Source organism: Misgurnus anguillicaudatus, chromosome 8, assembly GCF_027580225.2.
Source record: "Misgurnus anguillicaudatus chromosome 8, ASM2758022v2, whole genome shotgun sequence".
Lineage (NCBI taxonomy): Eukaryota > Metazoa > Chordata > Actinopteri > Cypriniformes > Cobitidae > Misgurnus > Misgurnus anguillicaudatus.
In genome coordinates, this window is record NC_073344.2 from 21,213,216 (window position 1) to 21,234,765 (window position 21,550).

At 37.2% G+C, this 21,550-nt stretch overlaps 1 protein-coding gene across 1 annotated transcript; it reads right to left on the reverse strand.

Annotated features, from left to right (window-relative positions):
• Positions 1–181: 181 nt before the first annotated feature.
• pigu (phosphatidylinositol glycan anchor biosynthesis, class U) lies at positions 182–20,709 on the reverse strand. Its single transcript, XM_055212215.2, has 12 exons — positions 20,548–20,709; positions 19,888–19,952; positions 19,740–19,799; positions 18,419–18,481; positions 17,197–17,306; positions 16,983–17,083; positions 8,916–9,013; positions 7,801–7,955; positions 7,498–7,641; positions 3,517–3,641; positions 3,106–3,248; positions 182–632 (listed from the first exon to the last, which is right to left on the reverse strand). The coding sequence occupies exons 1-12, from the start codon at positions 20,675–20,677 to the stop codon at positions 519–521; spliced, it is 1,308 nt and encodes a 435-aa protein (XP_055068190.1). The 5' UTR covers positions 20,678–20,709; the 3' UTR covers positions 182–518.
• Between the last annotated feature and the right edge of the window lie 841 nt (positions 20,710–21,550).

The following is a 21,550-nucleotide window of genomic DNA, read 5'->3' on the forward strand; positions in this document are numbered from 1 at the left end:
TGAAATCTGTTAATGAGTCAAGCAGTAACCGTATGAAAGAGTATTGAGAGTATATAATCTCTTCCTATTGGACGGTTTAATAAACCGAAGGTCCTTATACAGTCCGAGTTGGCATTGCACATTCATGTTATGCCCTCTGTTGACCGCGACTGCAAACTGCACATGTACCAAACAACCTTACTGTTTGAATTAGGACTTTTATAGACGACTAAAGCATCCTTAAATCGAACAAAATAAAAGTAATGTGAAAATACACCATGGCACATCCTTTCTGTCATTCATAGGTGCTGAAACATTGTAGACGCTCATCTCAAATGAAGTCTCTTTCAGCTTTGGTCCGAGTGGAAGCGCCCATATCCAAACATGAGGTAAAACTCTCCGATGTGCAAATAAAATTGGGATCGAATAGAAGTGGGGAAATAAGTAGTGCGAATGAAAAATAAATAAAATAAGAAGAGAAATTAGGAACATGGGAGTGTGAGGCAGACGGTGAGATCTCTCAGTACGGTGACTGAAGGTCATTTTAACACCAGTGTGGCTTCAGTGCCGTCCTTTTTCTTCAGGTAGAGGCCATGAGTCATGTGATGTTCTCGACGCAGGTACGCATAGAAGTAGTCTGACACCAGTAAGATCTGTGGGTGTGCACAAACCAAAACAAACACATTAGTTCATGTTATCTTCATGAATTTCTTAGTAGATATCATACACTAGAGAACACACAAACTACATGGGTTGTGACTTCATGATCCATGAACCGTATTGAAAAAGGTGTAAGATAAACCACATGCTTGTACCTGCTTGACCTGACTTTCTTAGCCTTTGTGTGTACAGTAAATAAGTAAATTATACGTCACGCAAAATTACAGGTCTTCACAGAAAGGAAGAATTGTGAATGAGATATCAGGTGTCTCGGAGATAAAGCGTGAACTCAATACGTGACTGTTTGGCTGAAACTAATACTTCAGTTAATAAATAATAAGACCGTGTTCCTGCATCGATTTTTCCGCTTGCGGTTGGTGAGTCAGGTAGCTGTAAAAACAATATCAAAGGCAAACAAGCCGTCTTATCATTTAAAGCTAAGATTTTATCAAGCAAATATGTGACCCTGGACCATAAAATCAGTCTTAAGTCACACTGGTATATTTGCAGCTATAACCAAGAATACATTTTATATGGGTCAAAAATTATAAATTTTTTTTATTTAAGATCACGTTCCATAAAGATATTTTGTACATTTCCTACCGCAAATATATAAAAAATATATTTATCATTAGCAATCACCTAAAGGATTATTAGGAACACCATACTAATACTGTGTTTGACCCACTTTCGCCTTCAGAACTGCTGAAAGCATTATTTAGACATGTTGGCCCATATTGATAGGATAGCATCTTGCATTTGATGGAGATTTGTGGGATGCACATCCAGCGCACGAAGCTCCCGTTCCACCACATCCCAAAGATGCTCTATAGGGTTGAGATCTGGTGACTGTGGGGGCCATTTTAGTACAGTGAACTCATTGTCATGTTCAAGAAACTAATTTGAAATGATTCGAGCGTTGTGACATGGTGCATTATCTTGCTGGAAGTAGCCATCAGAGGATGGTCACAAGGGATGGACATGGTCAGAAACAATGCTCAGGTAGGCTGTGGCATTTAAACGATGCCCAATTGGTACTAAGGGGCCTAAAGTGTGCCAAGAAAACATCCCCAACATCATTACACCACCACCAGCCTGCACAGTGGTAACAAGGCATGATGGATCCATGTTCTCATTCTGTTTACGCCAAATTCTGACTCTACCATCTGAATGTCTCAACAGAAATCGAGACTCATCAGACCAGGCAACATTTTTCCATTTTTCAACTTCCAATTTTGGTGAGCTTGTGCAAATTGTAGCCTTTTTTCCTATTTGTAGTGGAGATGAGTGGTACACGGTGGGGTCTTGTGGCTTCACAAATGCTTTGCTGCATACCTTGGTTGATTAGATAATTGCATTAATGAAAAAATGAACAGGTGTTCCTAATAATCCTTTAGGTTAGTGCATATTACTATAGACTTCATTAGGACAACTTTAAAGGCGATTTTCACATTTTGTAAGGTCTTTATGCACTACTGATAATATAGTTATTTATATTATATTGCATTTTTTGTCAAGAGATCCTTCTAAAAGTAACACAATGCATATCTTTAGGGGCAGCAAGTAAATACTGTAATTGGGCATCTGAATTAAAAAAAAATTATCAAGTGCTTTACTATTTTTCCTGGCTTGCTTGTAAAACAGTAAATTTTTTGATAATAACATGGTTCCTGCAGAAAATTTGATAGTTAAGGTGGTAGGGTTGGGCGGGTGTTTTGGAGCCGGAGCCGTGACAATCAAAGGGGCGGGGCGCACGCGTCATGATGAAAATGAAAATATTTTTACTTAAACACGCAAATAAAACTTAATTTTGAAGAAACTATGACAGAAAATGAACACATACTAGATTATTAATAAATTAAATGTTTTTAACAGATACCTCTAAAGCGAATAGCTGCGTGATGAAATGAAACTAAAGGGTTAATAAACACAAACTGAAGCAGATGTTGTAGAACGTCTGGCGAACGATGATAGATAGTGCGAAGATTGTAAAAACTGATTATTTCCCACTATTAATTACATTATCTTATCTTATGGCTATCCTCCAGACAGTTGACGGACCATTTCGGCCGTGTGGCCCGTGTGCCCGCTCGCGGTGTGAAGCGCGTCCGCGCTATTCTCCAAGATGAACTTGTCAGCTTTTTGTGCAGCAATTTTTTTTAACTACTTAGTTAAGGCAGTAGGGTTTCCCAGCTTAGGTGGGCCACCCGAACTGCAAAGTGCTGCGGGAAACCCTGAACAATAATTATATTTTAGCATTAGAAATACTAGTGTGACTAAAGATCTAACACATGGTGCTGGATTAACCATTACAGAAACATAAACAAATGAAATAATTTTGGCAATCACCAATCCTGTTAGTTTTAAGGCAACCTCACATTCGGTGCTGTTCTATAAATATGTGAAGCACTGTACATACAGCAAAATCAATCATGAACCTGTTCCAGGTCAAATGTCAAGCTGTACCTGTCCAACATTGAAGAGCAAGGTGATGGCGTAGTAAAAGTTGGAGTTGGCAGAGCCAGCGTAGATCCAAAGATGCCAAAGTACAGGAAACAGAGCGGAGCACGCCAATAACACGCATGACACCAGAAAGATGTTTCTTAAAACTGAGAAAAAAATTAAATGTTTTATAGATAATCAATATATGTGGAGAAAATGCGTGATTAAACATCCTAAAATTTGTAGACTTGTAATTTATGAACTTCTATATAAAGTATTTCCTTAATACCACCGGATACCATTTAACAAACGCCAAGCTGTGACTTGAATTAAGGTTATTTGCTTTGGCTTTGAATAACAAATGAATCAGGAAACAGAAAGTGTGCTTGTCAAAGCCATGAGATCTTTACATCAGATACATAAGGAGATACTCACATCTATAAAGGTGATTCCAGGCTGGCAGAAATGCCATGTAGAGAGCGACATCTCCAACTGTTGGGTACGACTTAAGGATGGAGATGACGGCAATCTGCATGAAGATGAGGAACACTGGATGTTCCCTGTATATAGACAAATATATTCAAATGAGTTTCATGCCTCAACAGGAAAGTCCTCGTACCTGAATCTAAACCAGCTGTTGTTTATTTTATATAAAATGTACATTTCAGTATATATTTAGCAGTCATTTACATCTTTGGCAGACACTTTATCTAAAGCAACTTACAGTGCATTCAAGGTAGATATATTGGAATCAAACCCGTGACCTTCAAGCTGCTACCTCAATGCTTTACCAATAGGCTTTATGCCCAGCTGCACCACTTCCTGAACCCCAGCCAGCTCCCCGCCTCCTGTCTGCCACCACCGGACAAACTGACCAATCCAGGTGTGTCCGACCTCAGTAGTCACAAACACACTGATTAATCCAGGTGTGCCTGACCTCAGTAGTCACAACAACAATAATCAGACACACCTGGATTAATCAGTTTGTCCAATAATGGCAGACAGGAAACAAGGAGCTGGCTGAAGTTCAGGAAGTAGTGCAGCTGGGCATAAAGCCTATTGAGCTAGAGCAGTGCTTCTCAAATAGTGGGGCGGGACCCCCAGGGGGGGCTCGAAGCGACACCGGGGGGGCGCGCGAGACCCTGGGGAAAAATACTTTTTCAGGAAGAGATTTTTTTGCACTGTCACTTAAAGACATTACACCCCAATCACGCTGATAAGGATTGATTTTTTTCAGGCAAATTGATGCATTTTAAGTCTTTTCTGTTACAGACTAAAAAATAATGTTAATAAAGTTATTCTTTGCTGTAAGTTGATCAATATTTCTTTTTTTTGTGTTTTCTTTAATGTTAATAAGGATACAATGTTTTGCAGATGTGTCATTTTATAGATAAATTATACTATTTACAGTTGCGGCGGAGATTTGGGGGGGTGCGAAATGTTTACTTCTTCCTAGGGGGGGCATGACAGAAGATAATTGAGAAGCACTGAGCTAGAGTAACATCAGTCCAATATGGAAATAAACTTTCATTAAAAAAATCCTGATAATTCCCCCCCCCCCCAATGTCATCCAATATGTTTATGTCTTACTTTGTTCACTCAAAAATAAATTAAGTTTTTAAGAAAAACATTCCAGGATTTTTCTCCATATATGGACTATAATGGACCGCAACAATTTGAGGGTTCAATCCGGTTTAAGATTGTAGTTTCAATGGAGCTTCAAATGGCTCTAAACGATCCCAACCAATGCATAATGGTCTTATCTTGTGAAACGATCGTCATTTTTGCCCCCAAAAATTCTAAATATCTAGTTTTAAACCAGAACTTCTCGTCTTGCATTAGCCTTGTGACACGCCAGCGTGACCTTACGTATTACGTAATCACATCAAAATGTCATGCGTTACATATGTGAAACTCACACTTGCGGACCATTTTAAACAATACACTGACACAAAGACCAGGTGTGCACATTACTAGTGAGCATTAAAGGGAAACTTCATCCGTTTGCATAAAGCTTTGTATAGTTAGAACCCCAGTCATGTTTTTGAATGGTCTTGCATCATTTCCTCAGTTGCCGCTGAGAGAGGAGAAATACAGATTTCAGTGTTGCACTTCCTTCTTTCAATGATGTAAAAATCATAATTTTGTATCATTGAAAGCAGGAAGTCCAATATCTTTGTTGAGGGGGTGAGACTACAAACACCCCTTTTCTCAGTCAAATTCCAAATTCGAAATGTATGTTACATTTCAACTACAAATATGACGCACTTTTAATAAAGATTAATGTTTCTACGGGTGAATTGCTCCTTTAAAATAAAAAATGCACACCCGACACTGCTCTAAAAGGTGCTTTTGCGTACCAACGTTGCTGGACTTTTGTTACAGCGATGCAATAGTCACTGGCCCGATTGAACAATTGAAATATTTTATATTTTAATACTTTACTCGTGCATTGTTTGAGAAGCTTTTTTGCGCGCACCTCTAAAGCGCGATCTGCATATCAAGGCTTCAGACAGCTTGCTAGTTCAAGCAAATAGCAAAGACAGCTCGCAAATTCCAACGGAGTTTGTTATCTTGCACTTGAGAGGACATTTTAAAACAAAATTATTTCAAAATGCCCTGATTATAGTAGTAAAAGTCTTTTACACATTAAATATAAGCAGTTGAGAAATAAAATGCATGTGCAACAATATATTGGATCCGTGCATTTAAAGTGACAGTACACCCAGAATTTTTAGAGTATAAACCTGATGCTGCTTTTAATGCTAATCAAACCACAGACGAAGAAAATCATAATTTTCCCGTCTTGACTAAATGACATTTGTAACGTTAATAAGGATTAATCCAATTATTTTATTATTATTATACTATTTTTATTTATTACTGACCATTTATTTGTCTTTACCATTTTTTAAACTTATATGAGTTAAGTTAGAAGTTTTTATAAAGGTTACATGGATGAAAAATACAATAACCAGACATATTTTATTTTATGTACATCTACCACATTTAAACCAAAGAGATATATCGAAGAGAGTAGTTAGGAGATAAATGATAATGACAGCAGGATGTCGGTGCTATGAATAGCGTGAGTACCAGGCAACATCTCCAGGTTGTGCAAGACGAGAAGTTGTGGTTTAAAAGTGCATATTTTTATTTTTCTTCCCAAAAATAACAATCGTTTAGCTAGATAAGACCCTTATGCCTCGTTTGGGATCATTTGGAGTCCTTTGAAACTCCGTTGAAACTGCAATTTTAAACTGCATTTAACTGTTAAGTGTCCATTTAAGTCCATTAAAATGAGAAAAATCCTGGAATGTTTTCCTCAAAAACATATTTTTTTCTTGACTGAACAAAGAAAGACATCAACATTTTGGATGACATGGTGGTGAGTAAATTTTTTTTTAAGAATTGGCTAATCCTTTAGGGGAAGACATGTAGTAAGTGTGATATTGCAAAATTATGTGCAAACTCTTTCATGGTGAATAATCTTTTTCAATAATGACCAATGACCAATATAGGTGATTCTCACGAAACCATTGAAACACCACGGCACTAATGATTTTAGCTTTAAAATGTGTAATATAGTAACATTAAAAAGCATCAGAATTAACACAATACTGTGTTCTAGCTTGCACAATGTGTGATTTCAACATAAGAATTTATAATTGTAAATTTTATCTCATTTTCTGCTGAAATTCTCATTACCGCAATGTGTCCGGCTAGACTACTTTAGATGACAGAAAAAATATTAACTGAATATTCATGTATAATATTAATGAAGAAAAATTAGGAAAATGATGTGTCCATGCCTGATGTTCTCATCCTCCGCAACACTTTTTGAGAACAGTTTAAGCACACATACAGAATTTTAATAAAGTTTAATTTTGAGTGACCAAGCATATGGACCAGTTACTTCAAGATGGCTACCAGGTAAGATCATTTTTTTACAGTTAATTTGAAATATTGTCTTGTCAGAATGCTTACACGACATTTTGATTATCATTACCGCAACAGATGCTTATTAAATGTTAATTTAATAAATAGAAGCATAATACTTTGATTTTAAATGCATGTGCAGAATCTCCCAATTATGTTCTTTCAGGGTTGTCATGTAATTTTGAAAATATGTCAGTGTTGATGTTTTCTGACTGTTGCGGTAATGAGATTTTTTAGGACAAATTTTTTTAAATTATGTTACAAAAAGTGTTAAATGATAAGTAAAAGTTTTTAAATTAATGTTCCCATTTACTCCAGACTTTGTTTTTCAATGTCTTGTGGGAAAAAAAGTAAATTTAAGCAATTTCTACATTTTCATGCTTGACATTTTTAAAACCAAGTTTTCGTGAGAATCACCCATATGATCTCTTCCTCAACAAATGCTACTTCATACTTTTAACTGTATGAAGGACTTACTTGAGTTTAATGGAAAGAGGAATGGTGTAGAAAAAGACGTTGATCTGGAAGACGCAGATGAAAAAGAGACGGAAGTGTTCGAACATCTCTGCGAAGAAATACCAGAAGAGTCCGATGTTTGGAGTAAGATCTGGAACAGACAGACTGTGGAAAACACACACACACGTTATCATCTAAAAACAGTGTAATGATAAGATACGACCACTGAACAACCACAAAACAACCATTTAACCTTTATGTGTTATAAAACTGAGCAATAAAACTTCTGTCAAAACAGGAAACATGATACGACTGTAGACTGACATGAATCCATAAACAGAAGGGATGAAATCCCAAGAGCCCAGAAGAAAAAACGAGAGTCCAGTGATGACCACCAAGCTGCCCACATATACGAAGACATACTGCAACGTGAAGAACCAAAAGCTGCTTCTCTGCAGGTTCACCGGGATATACAACCTCTGAAAGACAGACAGACAGACAGAGACATATATGACACAAGAAAGTCATGGTGTTTTCAGAATCTGGCCTGCATCAAAAAAAAAAAAAGATACATTAATGTGTTGTTGGACTGTTTTTCTAGCTATGGCCCAAGAAGTGCTCCAGCATTCCGTGCAATCCGACATAAGATTATGGAATATGGCTGAATGGAAAATTTAAATGACTAAAATATAAACTCTTCGGATAATGCATCTGTCATTTATTTTTTGGCATGACTTCTTTTCCAATTGTGTCTTGCTTTGTAGCCTCTGGCATATTTAAATGCATTTTTACCGTATTTTCCGGACTATAAGCCGCACCGGAGTATAAGCCGCATCATTTAAAAATGCGTCATTAAGACGAAATAACATATATAAGGCTCAGTGGACTATACGTGACGTCGCAACAATTATTTCACAAAATCCAAACTGAAAAACAGACATTTCATCTGGAAAGGCAAGTTATTCAACTAAACAATAGCAGACAGAACAGCAGGCTGAATAGATGTCTGTACGTTAAAGTAATATTATCAGTTATTTAAACGATAAACCATAGCATACAGAACTTACCTGGAAGGTTAAATAGTCTAAACTAACCGAACAAGCCAACTAGCGTGAAGTTCGCAGATTTGTCATTCTGCATCACTGAATCCATTAAATTACATAAATACAGAAGCAGCATATAGCGGACTCTTGTGGCTGTAGACGATAATGATGTCTCTTGTCTCATAATTGTCAAAATTAATTCATACTGACTTACAAGACGCACCTGACTATAAGACGCAGCACCTGCCAAGTTATGAAAAAACGCGGCTTATAGTCCGAAAAATACGGTATATTGAATATTTAGTTTTAAAACACGCTACTGTAAAGACGCAGACTATACATGCCATAATAATAGATTGCTAATGTGAAGCATCTGTAAATGTGCTCCAGACCCACCTGCAGGAAAAACAGCAGAGCCGGAGCAAACAGGGTCAGAGGATAGATAGACTGATATGTGGCCAACGCTAAAAATATCCCGCTCAACAAGACACTACCTGAAAAAAGCAACATACAGTACAGTTAACATATGCTATCTAAAACAACAGAGTAAAATCTAAAAAGTGAAATTTGGATCTACTTTAAAGGAGCGGTGAATCAAGGAAAAAATTGGAACTGAAAACGTCCTTGTTATTGAAATATCAATTGTTATTGACACCAGGCCTAGAAAACGCTAGGTTCTGGAATGTACGTAGTTATGACATAGTATAAATATTACATATGTAGGAGCCATTTTGTTGATGTCCACTAGATGGCACTTGGTGAGCTATATAATTAAGCACAAGTCTAATGACTGACAGGTGTGTAGTTGGGGAGGAAGCATACGGTTTTTTACCGTGACAACTGGTAGCGTGCGTGGGAGATAAGTTGCATTGTTTGTCTTTGTTGATATGGCGTTTTTGAAGATATGGATTATAAATGGCTGTTCTTAAAGAATGTTTGGATGAAGCAATAAAGACTTTAATCTTATTCCCGATTGCATGGACCTTTTAATCACGCGTTAAATACCTTCTACATTCCCCAACGTTACAGCTTATTGGAAGCCGTAACATTAAGTAAAAACCCGCTTCTCATGATTTGTGATCACGAAGACGCCACTTCATTGAAACGGAGCCTGGAACATTTTCAATGCTACGGATTTATTGCAAACAAGTCAGCTGTTCGTGGATACGTGATTGTGTGCAACATTGTGGATAAAGTTTGCTGTTCCTTTTGGATTCAAGTCATCGGGAAGATCGCTACAACAGAGGGACAGTCGATTTGCGTTGGATTAAAAAGGTACCTAAATTGTTGCAACATAATGACAATTTACTTGGTGTGCACACAAAATATACGCGTAATTCCAATGCATTGGTGGCAAATTGACTTTTCATATTTCTTGTTATGAATGTTTTGTGTACTTTGTAAAGATGGATGAACAGTGTTCGAACGCGGTGGAATCCGCTTTAACAAACAAGTGTTCTAATGAAAACGAGCCTGAAATGCAAAAAAGGACAATTAAGTTAACTCCAAAAGCTTTGGCTGAAAGACTTGATTCATTGCAAAGTCTGAGAAAGGCTAAATTGAACAAAGCACACAGAATAATAGAGACAATGAAAAGGTTAATGCATGATGACAAAGAATATGAGTCTGAAGTACGAAATGTTTTTGAAAGCTTTAAAGAGGTATGTTTACAGGCACGTGAAGCACATGAGTCTTTGTTGATTTTGTTACCTGATGATGAAAGTGAAAAACATGAGGTATGGTTTAAAGCAAAAATGATTGCAATCAATGAATTTATTGAATATGTAAATGTATGGTTTTCTAAATCTGTATTGTGTCAGAAAACATCTCAAGGGGTTATAGATGTAAACAATGATGATGATGTTGCTCCAGAAGACAGTGTATCAAATGTGTCAAAGGTTGTCACTGCTTGTAGTAAGCACAGTTCAAAAAGCAGCTCTTCTACTGTATCAGCCAGAGTGCAGGCAGAAGCAGAAAAAGCTGCACTTGTGGCACGTGCTGCTGCTTTAAGAGCCAAACATGCTATTGAAGCACAACAGGAGGATCTAAGGAAAAGAATTGAACAACTGGAATTAGATGCTGAGATTGCTGCCTCAAATGCAAAAATTGCTGTTCTGAGTACAGTTGATGGTCATAGCAAATGTTCACATTCTGCTAGCTCACACTCAAAAGGGAGATGGAGAGCAAAGGATCAAACTTCAAGGAATGCAACTGAATGTGGAATTATTCATTCAACACGACCAAATGTGCTAAATCCACAAGCTACTGAATATGTGCCAGTAAGTCAAATGCCAACAAATACAGCTGGAGTTATCTGCAGTGTTACATTACCACCATCTCAGTCAACATTAATGCAGCAACAGCAAGGAATCAATACTCAGCAACAACACAATGTCTTTCAACAACATGGCATTCATCATTCTGCACAACCATCAAGCAGCAACATGGCAACAGCTCAGGCTACAAGTCATTTGATATTACAAAATCAACCTCTGTATGAAATTCTGAAGAAACAGGAAGAGTTGACTGAATATTTGGTACACCAAGTTCAACCTAATACTCTTCCTAAGAGAGAGATCCCAATCTTTGATGGTAATCCTCTTCATTATGTTTCTTTTATAAGAGCATTTGAACATGGAGTGGAAGGAAAGACTTCCAATGAAAGAGATTGTTTATATTTTCTTGAACAGTTCACCACAGGACAACCAAAAGAACTGGTTCGTAGTTGCCAACATTTAGCTCCGGAAACAGGTTACTCATTAGCAAAACGCCTTTTGAAGGAGCAATTTGGCGATGAATATAAGGTAGCTACTGCTTATATGGAGAAAGCATTGGGATGGCCATCCATCAGAGCTGAAGATGCACAAGGTTTAAATGCATATTCATTATTTCTACGTGCATGTTGCAACATTATTGATGATGTCTCATATATGCAAGAGCTAAACATGCCAAGTAACATGAAAACTGTGGTTATGAAACTACCTTTCAAATTGAGAGAACGGTGGAGAGAAAGGGCATGTGAAATAATGGAGTTGAAGAACTGTAGAGCCAAATTCTCTGATATTGTAGAGTTCACTGAACGTCAAGTAAAAATGGTGTCTGATCCTATATTTGGATGCATTCAGGATAAACATCAGTCTGTAGTGAAGACACCTGCTACTAAGACACCAAGGGGAAACAGCTTTGCTGCAAATGTTGTTGCTCAAATTCCAACTAAAAATGTACAGCAACAGGGAAATCAATTTGTACCTAAGACGAATGCTAAGAGAACTTGCTTGTTCTGTCTGGGAAATCATGTCCTTGAAAGGTGTTATGCTTTAAAGAAGAAGTCACAACGAGAAAGGATTCAATTCTTGAAAGCAAAAGGCATTTGTTTTGGTTGTTTGATGTCAGGACATGTAAGTAAGGAATGTGAAAACCGCCTTGTTTGTGAAGTGTGTGAGCAAATGCATCCTACAGTTTTACATATACATCAGAAGGCACCAGCTGTAAATCAATCTAAAGAAGATGCTGAAAGGAGGAGCAACCAAGTTTCTGCTCAAACTTGTGGACAAACAGGGGCCGGTAACGATAAATGTTTAATGCCAATCGTTCCAGTTCAAGTGAAATCAGTCAAAGGTGACAAATTGATTCAAACATATGCATTCTTGGACCCAGGGAGTTCAGCCACATTTTGTTCTGAGAAGCTGATGAATGACCTGAACATCAGAGGAAAAAAGGTTAACATTTTTCTGCGCACTATGGGTCAAGAGCAATCTGTGTCTTGTAATGCTGTGACAGGCTTGGAGATAAGTGGTATAGGCAGTAATAATTTCTTTGCCCTTCCTGAAGTATACACACAGAAGGAAATGCCTGTCAATTCTGACAATATTGTAACTCAAAAGGAGTTATCCAATTGGCCATATCTGGACAGAGTGAAAATACCACACATTGAAGCTGATGTTGATTTACTGATTGGAGCTAATGCATCTCAAGTAATGGAACCTTGGGAGATAATTAATAGCCATGGTAATGGACCATATGCTTTTAGAACCCTAGTAGGATGGGTAATCAGTGGATTTTCTGAAAGGAGTAATGACTGTGGGGATGAAATTGGTTCACCCTCTGTTACAGTCAACAGGATTTCAATCGGAAAGCTTGAGCACTTGCTTCACAATCAGTATAACCAGGACTTCAGTGAAAATCTTGTGGATAAGAATGAGATGTCTAGAGAAGATCTACAGTTTATGAAAATAATGAAGGACTCTGTCAAATTACAGCATGGTCACTATAGTTTGAAGCTACCATTTCGTAATGATGTCAAGTTACCTGACAATTTGTGTGTTGCCAAACAGCGCTGTTATGGTTTGAAGAGGAAGTTGGAAAGGAATGAAAAACTTCATGAAGAATACACAAAGTTCATTGATGATGTTCTGGAGAAAGGTTATGCAGAAATGGTGCCACCAGACCAGTTGAATCGTGATGATGGAAAAGTCTGGTATGTTCCTCACCATGGAGTATTTCATTCAAAGAAAGGAACCCTAAGAGTGGTATTTGATTGTGGGGCAACATTCAAAGGAACATCATTGAATAATCAACTATTGCAAGGTCCCAACTTTACAAATTCACTCCTAGGAGTTTTGCTACGATTTAGACAGGAACCCATAGCTTTGATGGCTGACATTCAAGCTATGTTTCACCAGGTCAGGGTGGCAGAAGAAGATGTAGATTTCCTTCGATTTCTGTGGTGGTCTGACGGAAACCTAAATCAAGAACTCGCTTCTTACAGGATGATAGTTCATCCATTTGGAGCTGTGTCTTCTCCAAGCTGTGCTTGTTTTGCATTAAGGCGAACTGCTGAAGATAATCAATCATTTTTCCCATCTGAAGTAGTTGAAACGGTCTTTAATTGTTTCTATGTGGATGATTGTTTAAAGAGCATATCTTCTGAGGGTGAAGCTATTGTTTTGATAAAGGATCTTATTGCCTTATGTCAGAAGGGTGGTTTCTGCCTGACTAAATGGATCAGTAATGATCGTAAAGTGTTGCAATCAATTCCAGAAGAACACCGAAGCAAAGACATTCGGTGCTTGGATCTTGACCGAGACAAATTACCAGTGGAAAGAACTTTGGGTCTTCAGTGGGATGCAGAAATTGATACATTTCAATTCAAGATGCAGTTGAAATCCCAACAATGTACAAGAAGGGGAATCTTGTCAGTTGTAAGCTCAGTATATGATCCTATGGGATTTATTGCTCCTTTAACATTGCCTGCCAAACTACTTCTACAGGAGATGTGTAGGCAGAGGTTGAGTTGGGATGAAGAAATTCCTCCGGCACTTCAGAGTCAGTGGACCCATTGGATTTCTGAATTGAACAAGATGGCACACTTTCAAGTCAATCGATGTTTCAAGCCTCCAGATTTTGGAGAGATAACTGACGCTTGCTTACATCATTTTTCAGATGCCTGTGAGAAGGGATATGGCACAGTTACTTACCTCAAAATGAAGAACAGAGATAAAGTGCATGTGTCATTTATGCTTGGTAAAGCCAGGGTAGCACCCCTCAAGCAAGTGACCATTCCCCGTCTGGAATTAACAGCTGCTGTGCTTGCTGTTAAGGTAGATGAAATGTTGAAGAAGGAGTTAAAGATTCAGTTAGACAACTCTGTCTTTTGGACCGATAGCATGACTGTGCTCAAGTACATCAAGAATGAGGATAAACGTTTTAAGACTTTTGTTGCTAATAGAGTGTCATATGTAAGAGGAAGAACACTGCTTCAGCAATGGAGATATGTTTCCACAAAGGAAAATCCTGCAGATGATGCTTCTCGTGGAATGCAGATCAACACCTTCATACACTGCAAAAGATGGATTGAGGGTCCCAGTTTTCTTTGGAGAACAGACGACTATCAGATGTCTCCCACAGAGGAAAGCATAATTCCATCAGATGATCCAGAAGTCAAACAAGATCTTAAGGTAAATGCTGTCATCCTGCAGGACAAAGAAAATGCCACTAGCCAGTTCATCTCTTATTTTTCAGACTGGAAGAGACTTAAAGTTGCAATTGCTTGGATTCTTAAGTTGAAGAAGCTATTAAGGAAGTTATGTCTCAAAAGGAAGGAGTTATTGGCAACAAATGGCACTGCACTTGGCACTTCTAAATCCTCCATGAATGCACAAATGAACATGTTCAAAACAACTCTGGATAAACAGTCATTGTCATTGGAAGATCTCTTAGAAGCTGAAATGGCTATTGTTTGTTTTAGTCAACAACAAGAATTCCAAGATGAGATTGAAGCATTAAAATGTGGATCAAGTGGAGTCAGAAAAGGGAGCAGTCTATACAGGTTAGACCCTGTTCTGGATAATGACATCCTACGAGTTGGAGGGAGACTCCGTAAGGCAGCTATGCCTGTTCAAACTAAACATCCCATCATACTACACAAAGATCAGCACATTTCACGTCTTCTACTTCGTCATCTTCATGAACAACTAGGTCATTGTGGGAGAAATCATATGCTGTCTAAACTGAGACAAAACTACTGGATTACAAATGCTAATGCGGCTGCAAGAAAGGTAATTTCTAAATGTGTAGTCTGCAAGCGTTACAGAGGAGTGGCAAATGAGCAGAAGATGGCAGATCTTCCCCTTGAACGAATAACTCCTGATCATCCACCATTCACAAATGTTGGAGTAGATTATTTTGGCCCCATCGAAGTCAAAAGAGGTCGTACTAATGTAAAACGCTACGGAGTCATCTTTACATGTATGGCAAGTAGAGCAGTGCACCTCGAGGTGGCTTATTCACTGGACACTGATGGATGTATAAATGCTTTAAGGAGATTCATTTCTCGAAGAGGTCAAGTTGTACACATCGGATCAGACAATGGGACTAATTTTATTGGTGCCAACAGAGAACTAAGGGAAGCTATCTCTGCATGGAATGTTCACCAAATTGAAAAGGAATTACTTCAAGCAGGAGTTCAGTGGAATTTCAATCCACCATCAGGATCCCATTTTGGAGGCGCATGGGAGCGCATTATTCGTATGGTCAGGAATATTCTATGTTCTGTACTTCGCCAGCAGACTTTGGATGATGAATCCTTCCATACTATTCTGTGTGAAGTGGAATCTATTTTAAATGACCGTCCTATTACAAAGTTATCTGACGACCCCAACGATCTTGAAGCTTTAACTCCAAACCATCTTCTACTCATGAAAGGTAAGCCTGCTTTACCACCTGGTCTGTTTGAAAAGGCAGACATGTACGTAAAAAGAAGATGGAAGCAGGTACAATATATAGCTGATCTTTTTTGGAAAAGATGGCTGCGTGAGTATCTACCTCTTCTACAAGGGCGTCAAAAGTGGACAAAGGAAAGACCAAGTCTTAAGCCTGGGGACATTGTACTTCTACTGGACCAAGCTGCCCCACGTGGTTCATGGCCGCTTGGCAGAGTACTGGAAACTTTTCCAGATGAAAAGGGACTTGTGCGCACAGTAAAGATTAAAACCAAGAGCAGTGTTCTAGAAAGACCTATAAGAAAGCTGTGTCTTCTTTTAGATTCTAATGACTAATTTGAATGGTGTGTAGCCATATGCTTTTTTGCAAAAGGTCATCAATTTGAAACTAAAATGCTTTGCATATTCACAATTATAATGTCTCCTTTATGTATGTTTTGTAATTATTATGTCATGCTTCCATAATTAATTAAGGGGCCGGTGTGTAGGAGCCATTTTGTTGATGTCCACTAGATGGCACTTGGTGAGCTATATAATTAAGCACAAGTCTAATGACTGACAGGTGTGTAGTTGGGGAGGAAGCATACGGTTTTTTACCGTGACAACTGGTAGCGTGCGGGGGAGATAAGTTGCATTGTTTGTCTTTGTTGATATGGCGTTTTTGAAGATATGGATTATAAATGGCTGTTCTTAAAGAATGTTTGGATGAAGCAATAAAGACTTTAATCTTATTCCCGATTGCATGGACCTTTTAATCACGCGTTAAATACCTTCTACATTCCCCAACGTTACAGCTTATTGGAAGCCGTAACAACATATCACCATGATTAGGTAAGCTGTTTTTGGTCTTTAAAAATGGCAATAATTCTTGGCAAATAACACATCCATCCCATTTATAGGGGCATATTTCTAACGGGCTCATTAAATAACAAAAACAATATTGCCCCATTGACTTTCGACTTTAGACCAGGTTTTTGTTGGTCAATGGCGTATGGGCCAACAAAGCACCTGAACACACCTCATTTTCAGACCAGAACGCCCATGGGTGCAAAATTGGGGGCAAATGCATTTGCTATTTTAACAACGTGGCGCTAAACGTGAAAATGATAATTGCGCCGGGTTGAAATTAGCAAGACACTACAGTACTTTAGCATTTATGTATAGTAGAAGAAACAGAATTGGGACACAAACCAAGATTAATTTAACACCATTACTGTTACAAACGCACAACAAGAATGCTCACCTTTTAATGTACAGAGAATGAAGAGCGCAATAACGGCATTGTTTAGTCCGCATGTTGACTTCGCCACACAAGACAGGATAGTGAAGGGGTTCAACAGATAACTAAAAAAGACAAACAATGCATTAAACCTGAAAATTTATGTCTTAGTTTTGCAGCCTACAAAAGTTTGTTTTGTTAAATAAATAAGCAGGTCTATATTGTCATCTGAACTTACAACATGGCAACCTTGAGAGGGATGTAGAACATCTCTTTGGGCGAGCGTAGAAGCTCCAAGCAGTCATGTGGATACCGATCTGATTCCAATGCGTACTTCTGTTTTCTAAACTATATGGTATGCAGAAAAATAAAATAAGTGCACAATTCAACTCTTAGGGCTCAGTCACACCAAAAGCGTTTATGGCAGTTGCAGGCGCCTTTTTTGAATGATATTCTATGGGCAGGGCGCGTTTGCGCGCTGTTTATGCGCGCCGAGCGCCTTGCGGTTTTCTGCCGCCTGCCGCGCACGCGTTTTTGAAGGAGCGCTGAGAGCGAAGGAGCGCCTGACGTCAGTCGCGTCTTCCATTGTCCAATCGAATGAGGGGAGAGGCGGGCCTTACGTTGTGGCGAGGGAAGTTTACAGTTGCTTTGAAGAACCGGACTCCACTCGCTCACTCTCTCCTGCGTGTTTGTGCTCCTCTTATCCTCAAACAAGGTCAGAGCAAGCGCCCTCTTTTTAAAGTTTCTGCTAATATGACAGTTAACAACAAAAGAGCGCTCACGCTTTAATATTTGTTTGACAAGACAGCTGACTCGGTGGTTGCTTAGCAATATGAAAAGCCGCGCTGCACTGCTCTTTTTTAAAAAAGGCAGTGCGTCGCGCCTTGCGTTTGCAAGCGTTTAAAGCGCTTTTGGTGTGACTGAGCCCTTAGGTTGTGATGTATGCACTGTGATGGTACCATTACAATCATAGTATCAGATAATATTGGGGATGCACTTATATATCAGCCCATAATTGCTATCAGCAGATAAATGCATTCATTTCCACTATTGGACATCGTCCGATTGTTTAAAACAGACAATCATCAGGGTAGATTATATGCTGGCAATTAAAAGGAATGCATCAAAACTCATCCTGCGTGATTGTTTTGAATTGGTTCACAATGAGAACAGAATTGTAGTTTGTATGACACAATAGTTTTAAAACAAAGAGTCAAAAGCAAAACTATTCTTTATCTCTAGATGTCATTCTAAGTAATCGAATATCGTATTGGCACAGAAATGTTGTATATGTACATTCTACATAATACTTTTATTCAGTTGTGTTAGACAATCCAAAGATATTTTAAAATATACAAATGTAAATTACATTTAAAGTCCAAGAACTTCTTTAAGAATATCATGATATCACCCCCCCCCAAAAAAACCCGAATTTAATCAAAAAAATTAAAGAAACTTACCACATTCTTATTATAAGTCTGGATTGACAGATATAGAGCCACTGCTGTTATACAATCTGCTATCTGGTGATATAATAATAATTTACATTCGAGAGTCACAAAAACGGTTCGGCAAGATGAGAAATTCAAAAAGTGATCAGATATCTGGTATATTTCAATGCACATAGTGTATATTTTTTTTATGTAATAAAAAATACGTTTGCACCATTTTTATGAAAGTTAAGACTGAATGGACCGGAAAATGTCAAATGGTGTAACCGCCAATTGCGCCAAAGAATGAGAAATATTAAATATTTTATTCACCTTGATGGCATTGCAAACATAATCATAAAAAGCACTTTAAAATGTAATTTTATTAGTTATTTCTGAATGTGCATTTTAATGCGTTTTTGTAATATTTGTCCTGACATATGCTGAAAACAGCTCTGTTTCTAAATAATCTTTGAGAAATTATGAAAAATGTATGTAAAAAAATCATATTACACAAAACTAGATGGTTATATTAAAAAAGTACTAGTTACACCAATTGATTTTTTGCACGTATCCCCCAAATATTCTTTTAAAATGAAATAAAAAAAGAAATTTTAGACTCAAAAAAAGAGAATGTTGCACTGCAAAAAATGATTTTAAAGAAAAAAAATGTTGTCTTGTTTTCAGTAAACTCAGTAAAATTATCTATAAATTCTTAAATTAAGATGCTTTTTCTTGATGAGCAAAACAACCCATGAAACTAAGTCTAGTTTTTAGACCAAAAAAATCAAATTTAAGTGATTTTGTGCATAAAACAAGCAAAAAAATCTGTAAATGGGGTTTTTTGGCTTGTTTTATGCACAAAATCCCTTAAATTTGATATTTTTGGTCTAAAGACTAGACTTATTTTCTTGGGTCGTTTTGCTCATCAAGAAAAAGCATCTTAATTTAAGAATTTATAGATATTATTACTGAAAACAAGACAAAAATACTAAGAATTTTTTCTTGAAAATCATTTTTTTGGAGTGTGCAAGTAATCTGCAAATTTATTTTGAAATTGTAACCTTTTTACATTTAATTGAACCATACGGACACAAAATAATTAACATCACGTCATTCACCCATGAATAGGTTTGAAATTTTAACTCAAACACAATTTCTGCTGGTTTACCATTTGGTTACGCATCAAAATTATTTTGCCAGTGATGTCTTTCATACAAAATTGCATTCAATCACTGACCTATTTTGCACTAAATTCATAATAAATAAAAATAAATCTTTTCGAACCTGGCTCGTAATGATTTAAAAAACAGAAGATACTACAAATTACAAATAACAACAAAGTACTTACAATGAAAACGATCTCTGCATAGTCGACCACAAAATGAAAGAGATATATGATAAGGGGAGTCTGGAAGAAGAATAAGATAATGAAACACTTACATCAAGTACACAACAAATAATGACATAATCAATCATATATCCTAAAGTGTACGTACTTCGTGAAACACATCTCCCGAGTAAGGCGAGACCCCCAGATCCAACAAGGCAAGACCCTCCACAACTGTTTTAACAGATAGTTCACCACATTATTTATGTTACAAACTATTTTAAATAAAACAATTATTTTAAAGACAGCTTATAAAAGCAAAAAGGATGATCTTGATTTTATTTATGAACTGTCTAAATGTCAAATGATTTCCATGACGGTCAGTATTGAAACAACACCCCAAAATCAATTTCACTGAGGTCTTCAGGTTACATATTTTGTTATACTATTTGAATACATCATTGATTATATAGACTATCATTGATTATATAGATGTTTACATATACAAAAAAGGTTAAGAGTTTTCCTACGGTAATATAAGTAATCACTGACATTAATATGTGCAGACTAGGGTGTGTGTGCAGGCTAAAGTCAAAATTTGCACAGTCAATGTTAATATATTTTTGATCAGTTAACAGTAAGATCATTTAAATAATAATTAACCTGATAATCAACTCACTACGCAATTAAATGTTAAATGAACGATTAAAAACATCATTCACTATCAGTGTCTCCAATGCATGCCTTTACTTGACAGCTCAGCATTGGGGCTACCACACAAAACACTACTATACAGCAAACCCGTGCAGATTTAACTGCGCAAACAAACCTCGTTTCCACGCATTCAATGGCGACACCACCTCAACCCTCTCCGAAATTATTTCTGCCAAAGTGGATCGGAACAAAACAGCTCTTATTGTAACAGCCACTATTAGCAGCAGTGTTAAAGGAGCCGCCATCTTTGTCGCGAGGACTGAGCCTGCTAGCGCGATGCACTCTGGGAAATGTAGTTCACTGGGATTTTCTGCGCAGGTATTCCTATATGGAGCAGGTTCTGGTTGGACTACAATGATAGGAAGCACTTTCAAAAATTAATTATAAATTACTTCCTGTGTATGCTAGTTTATACATTTTTTTACATCTACCACTACACTTTATTGGTAAAAGAATATAAATAAGAGTTATTTGCGGATATAAAAATCTAATTAGAGCAAATACAGAATAGTGGGCTGATACTGTAGTAAAGCCCCTTCTATGTTGCCTTAGCGTAACACACCCATTTCTTTCACTCTAAAAGCACATAATAAAGCATACAATGAACTGGTTAATAACGATACGATCATTTTACACAAAGCTTTTCTTGGTCACTTGAATGGTTTGATAAGTTCTTGTATTAAAATAATAAACTTCATTTTAAAACATTTCATCACATAAAATAATTGTATGTTATAAAACTCATTGCCTATAAGCGCTATAGTGCCAGTGAAATAAATATGGCTTGCATGTACTGTGATGCTTAGGATCTTAACCTATATGACATATAGCCCACTGCCCATTCTCAAAATCTAGTCAATTTTTTTTATATAAAATAATAACCACTCACAATATCTTGATCTTTTAGTTGTTTAGTTGTCAGTTTTTTAGGCCATTATGCATAGATTGTAAACAATATTTAAAAATTACAGATTAAAAAACACCCCTTATAATTGTGTAAATAATATTTGAAGTAAAAACGGATACAATTTAAGGAAAAGAAGCCATTAAACCATTGTAATATAGTCCTGCTAGCTTTACGACTTGAAAGTCCTTTCAATGTTTCAAAATAATTCTTT

Excerpts from the sequence above, each read along its gene's own strand:
- pigu (XM_055212215.2), bottom strand. The coding sequence starts at position 20,677 with ATGGCGGCTCCTTTAACACTGCTGCTAATAGTGGCTGTTACAATAAGA. Across the intron at positions 3,249-3,516 it reads CTGGAATCACCTTTATAGAT|TTTTAAGAAACATCTTTCTG; the intron begins GTGAGTATCTCC and ends TTTTTTTCTCAG. Across the intron at positions 633-3,105 it reads TGCTCTTCAATGTTGGACAG|ATCTTACTGGTGTCAGACTA; the intron begins GTACAGCTTGAC and ends GCACACCCACAG.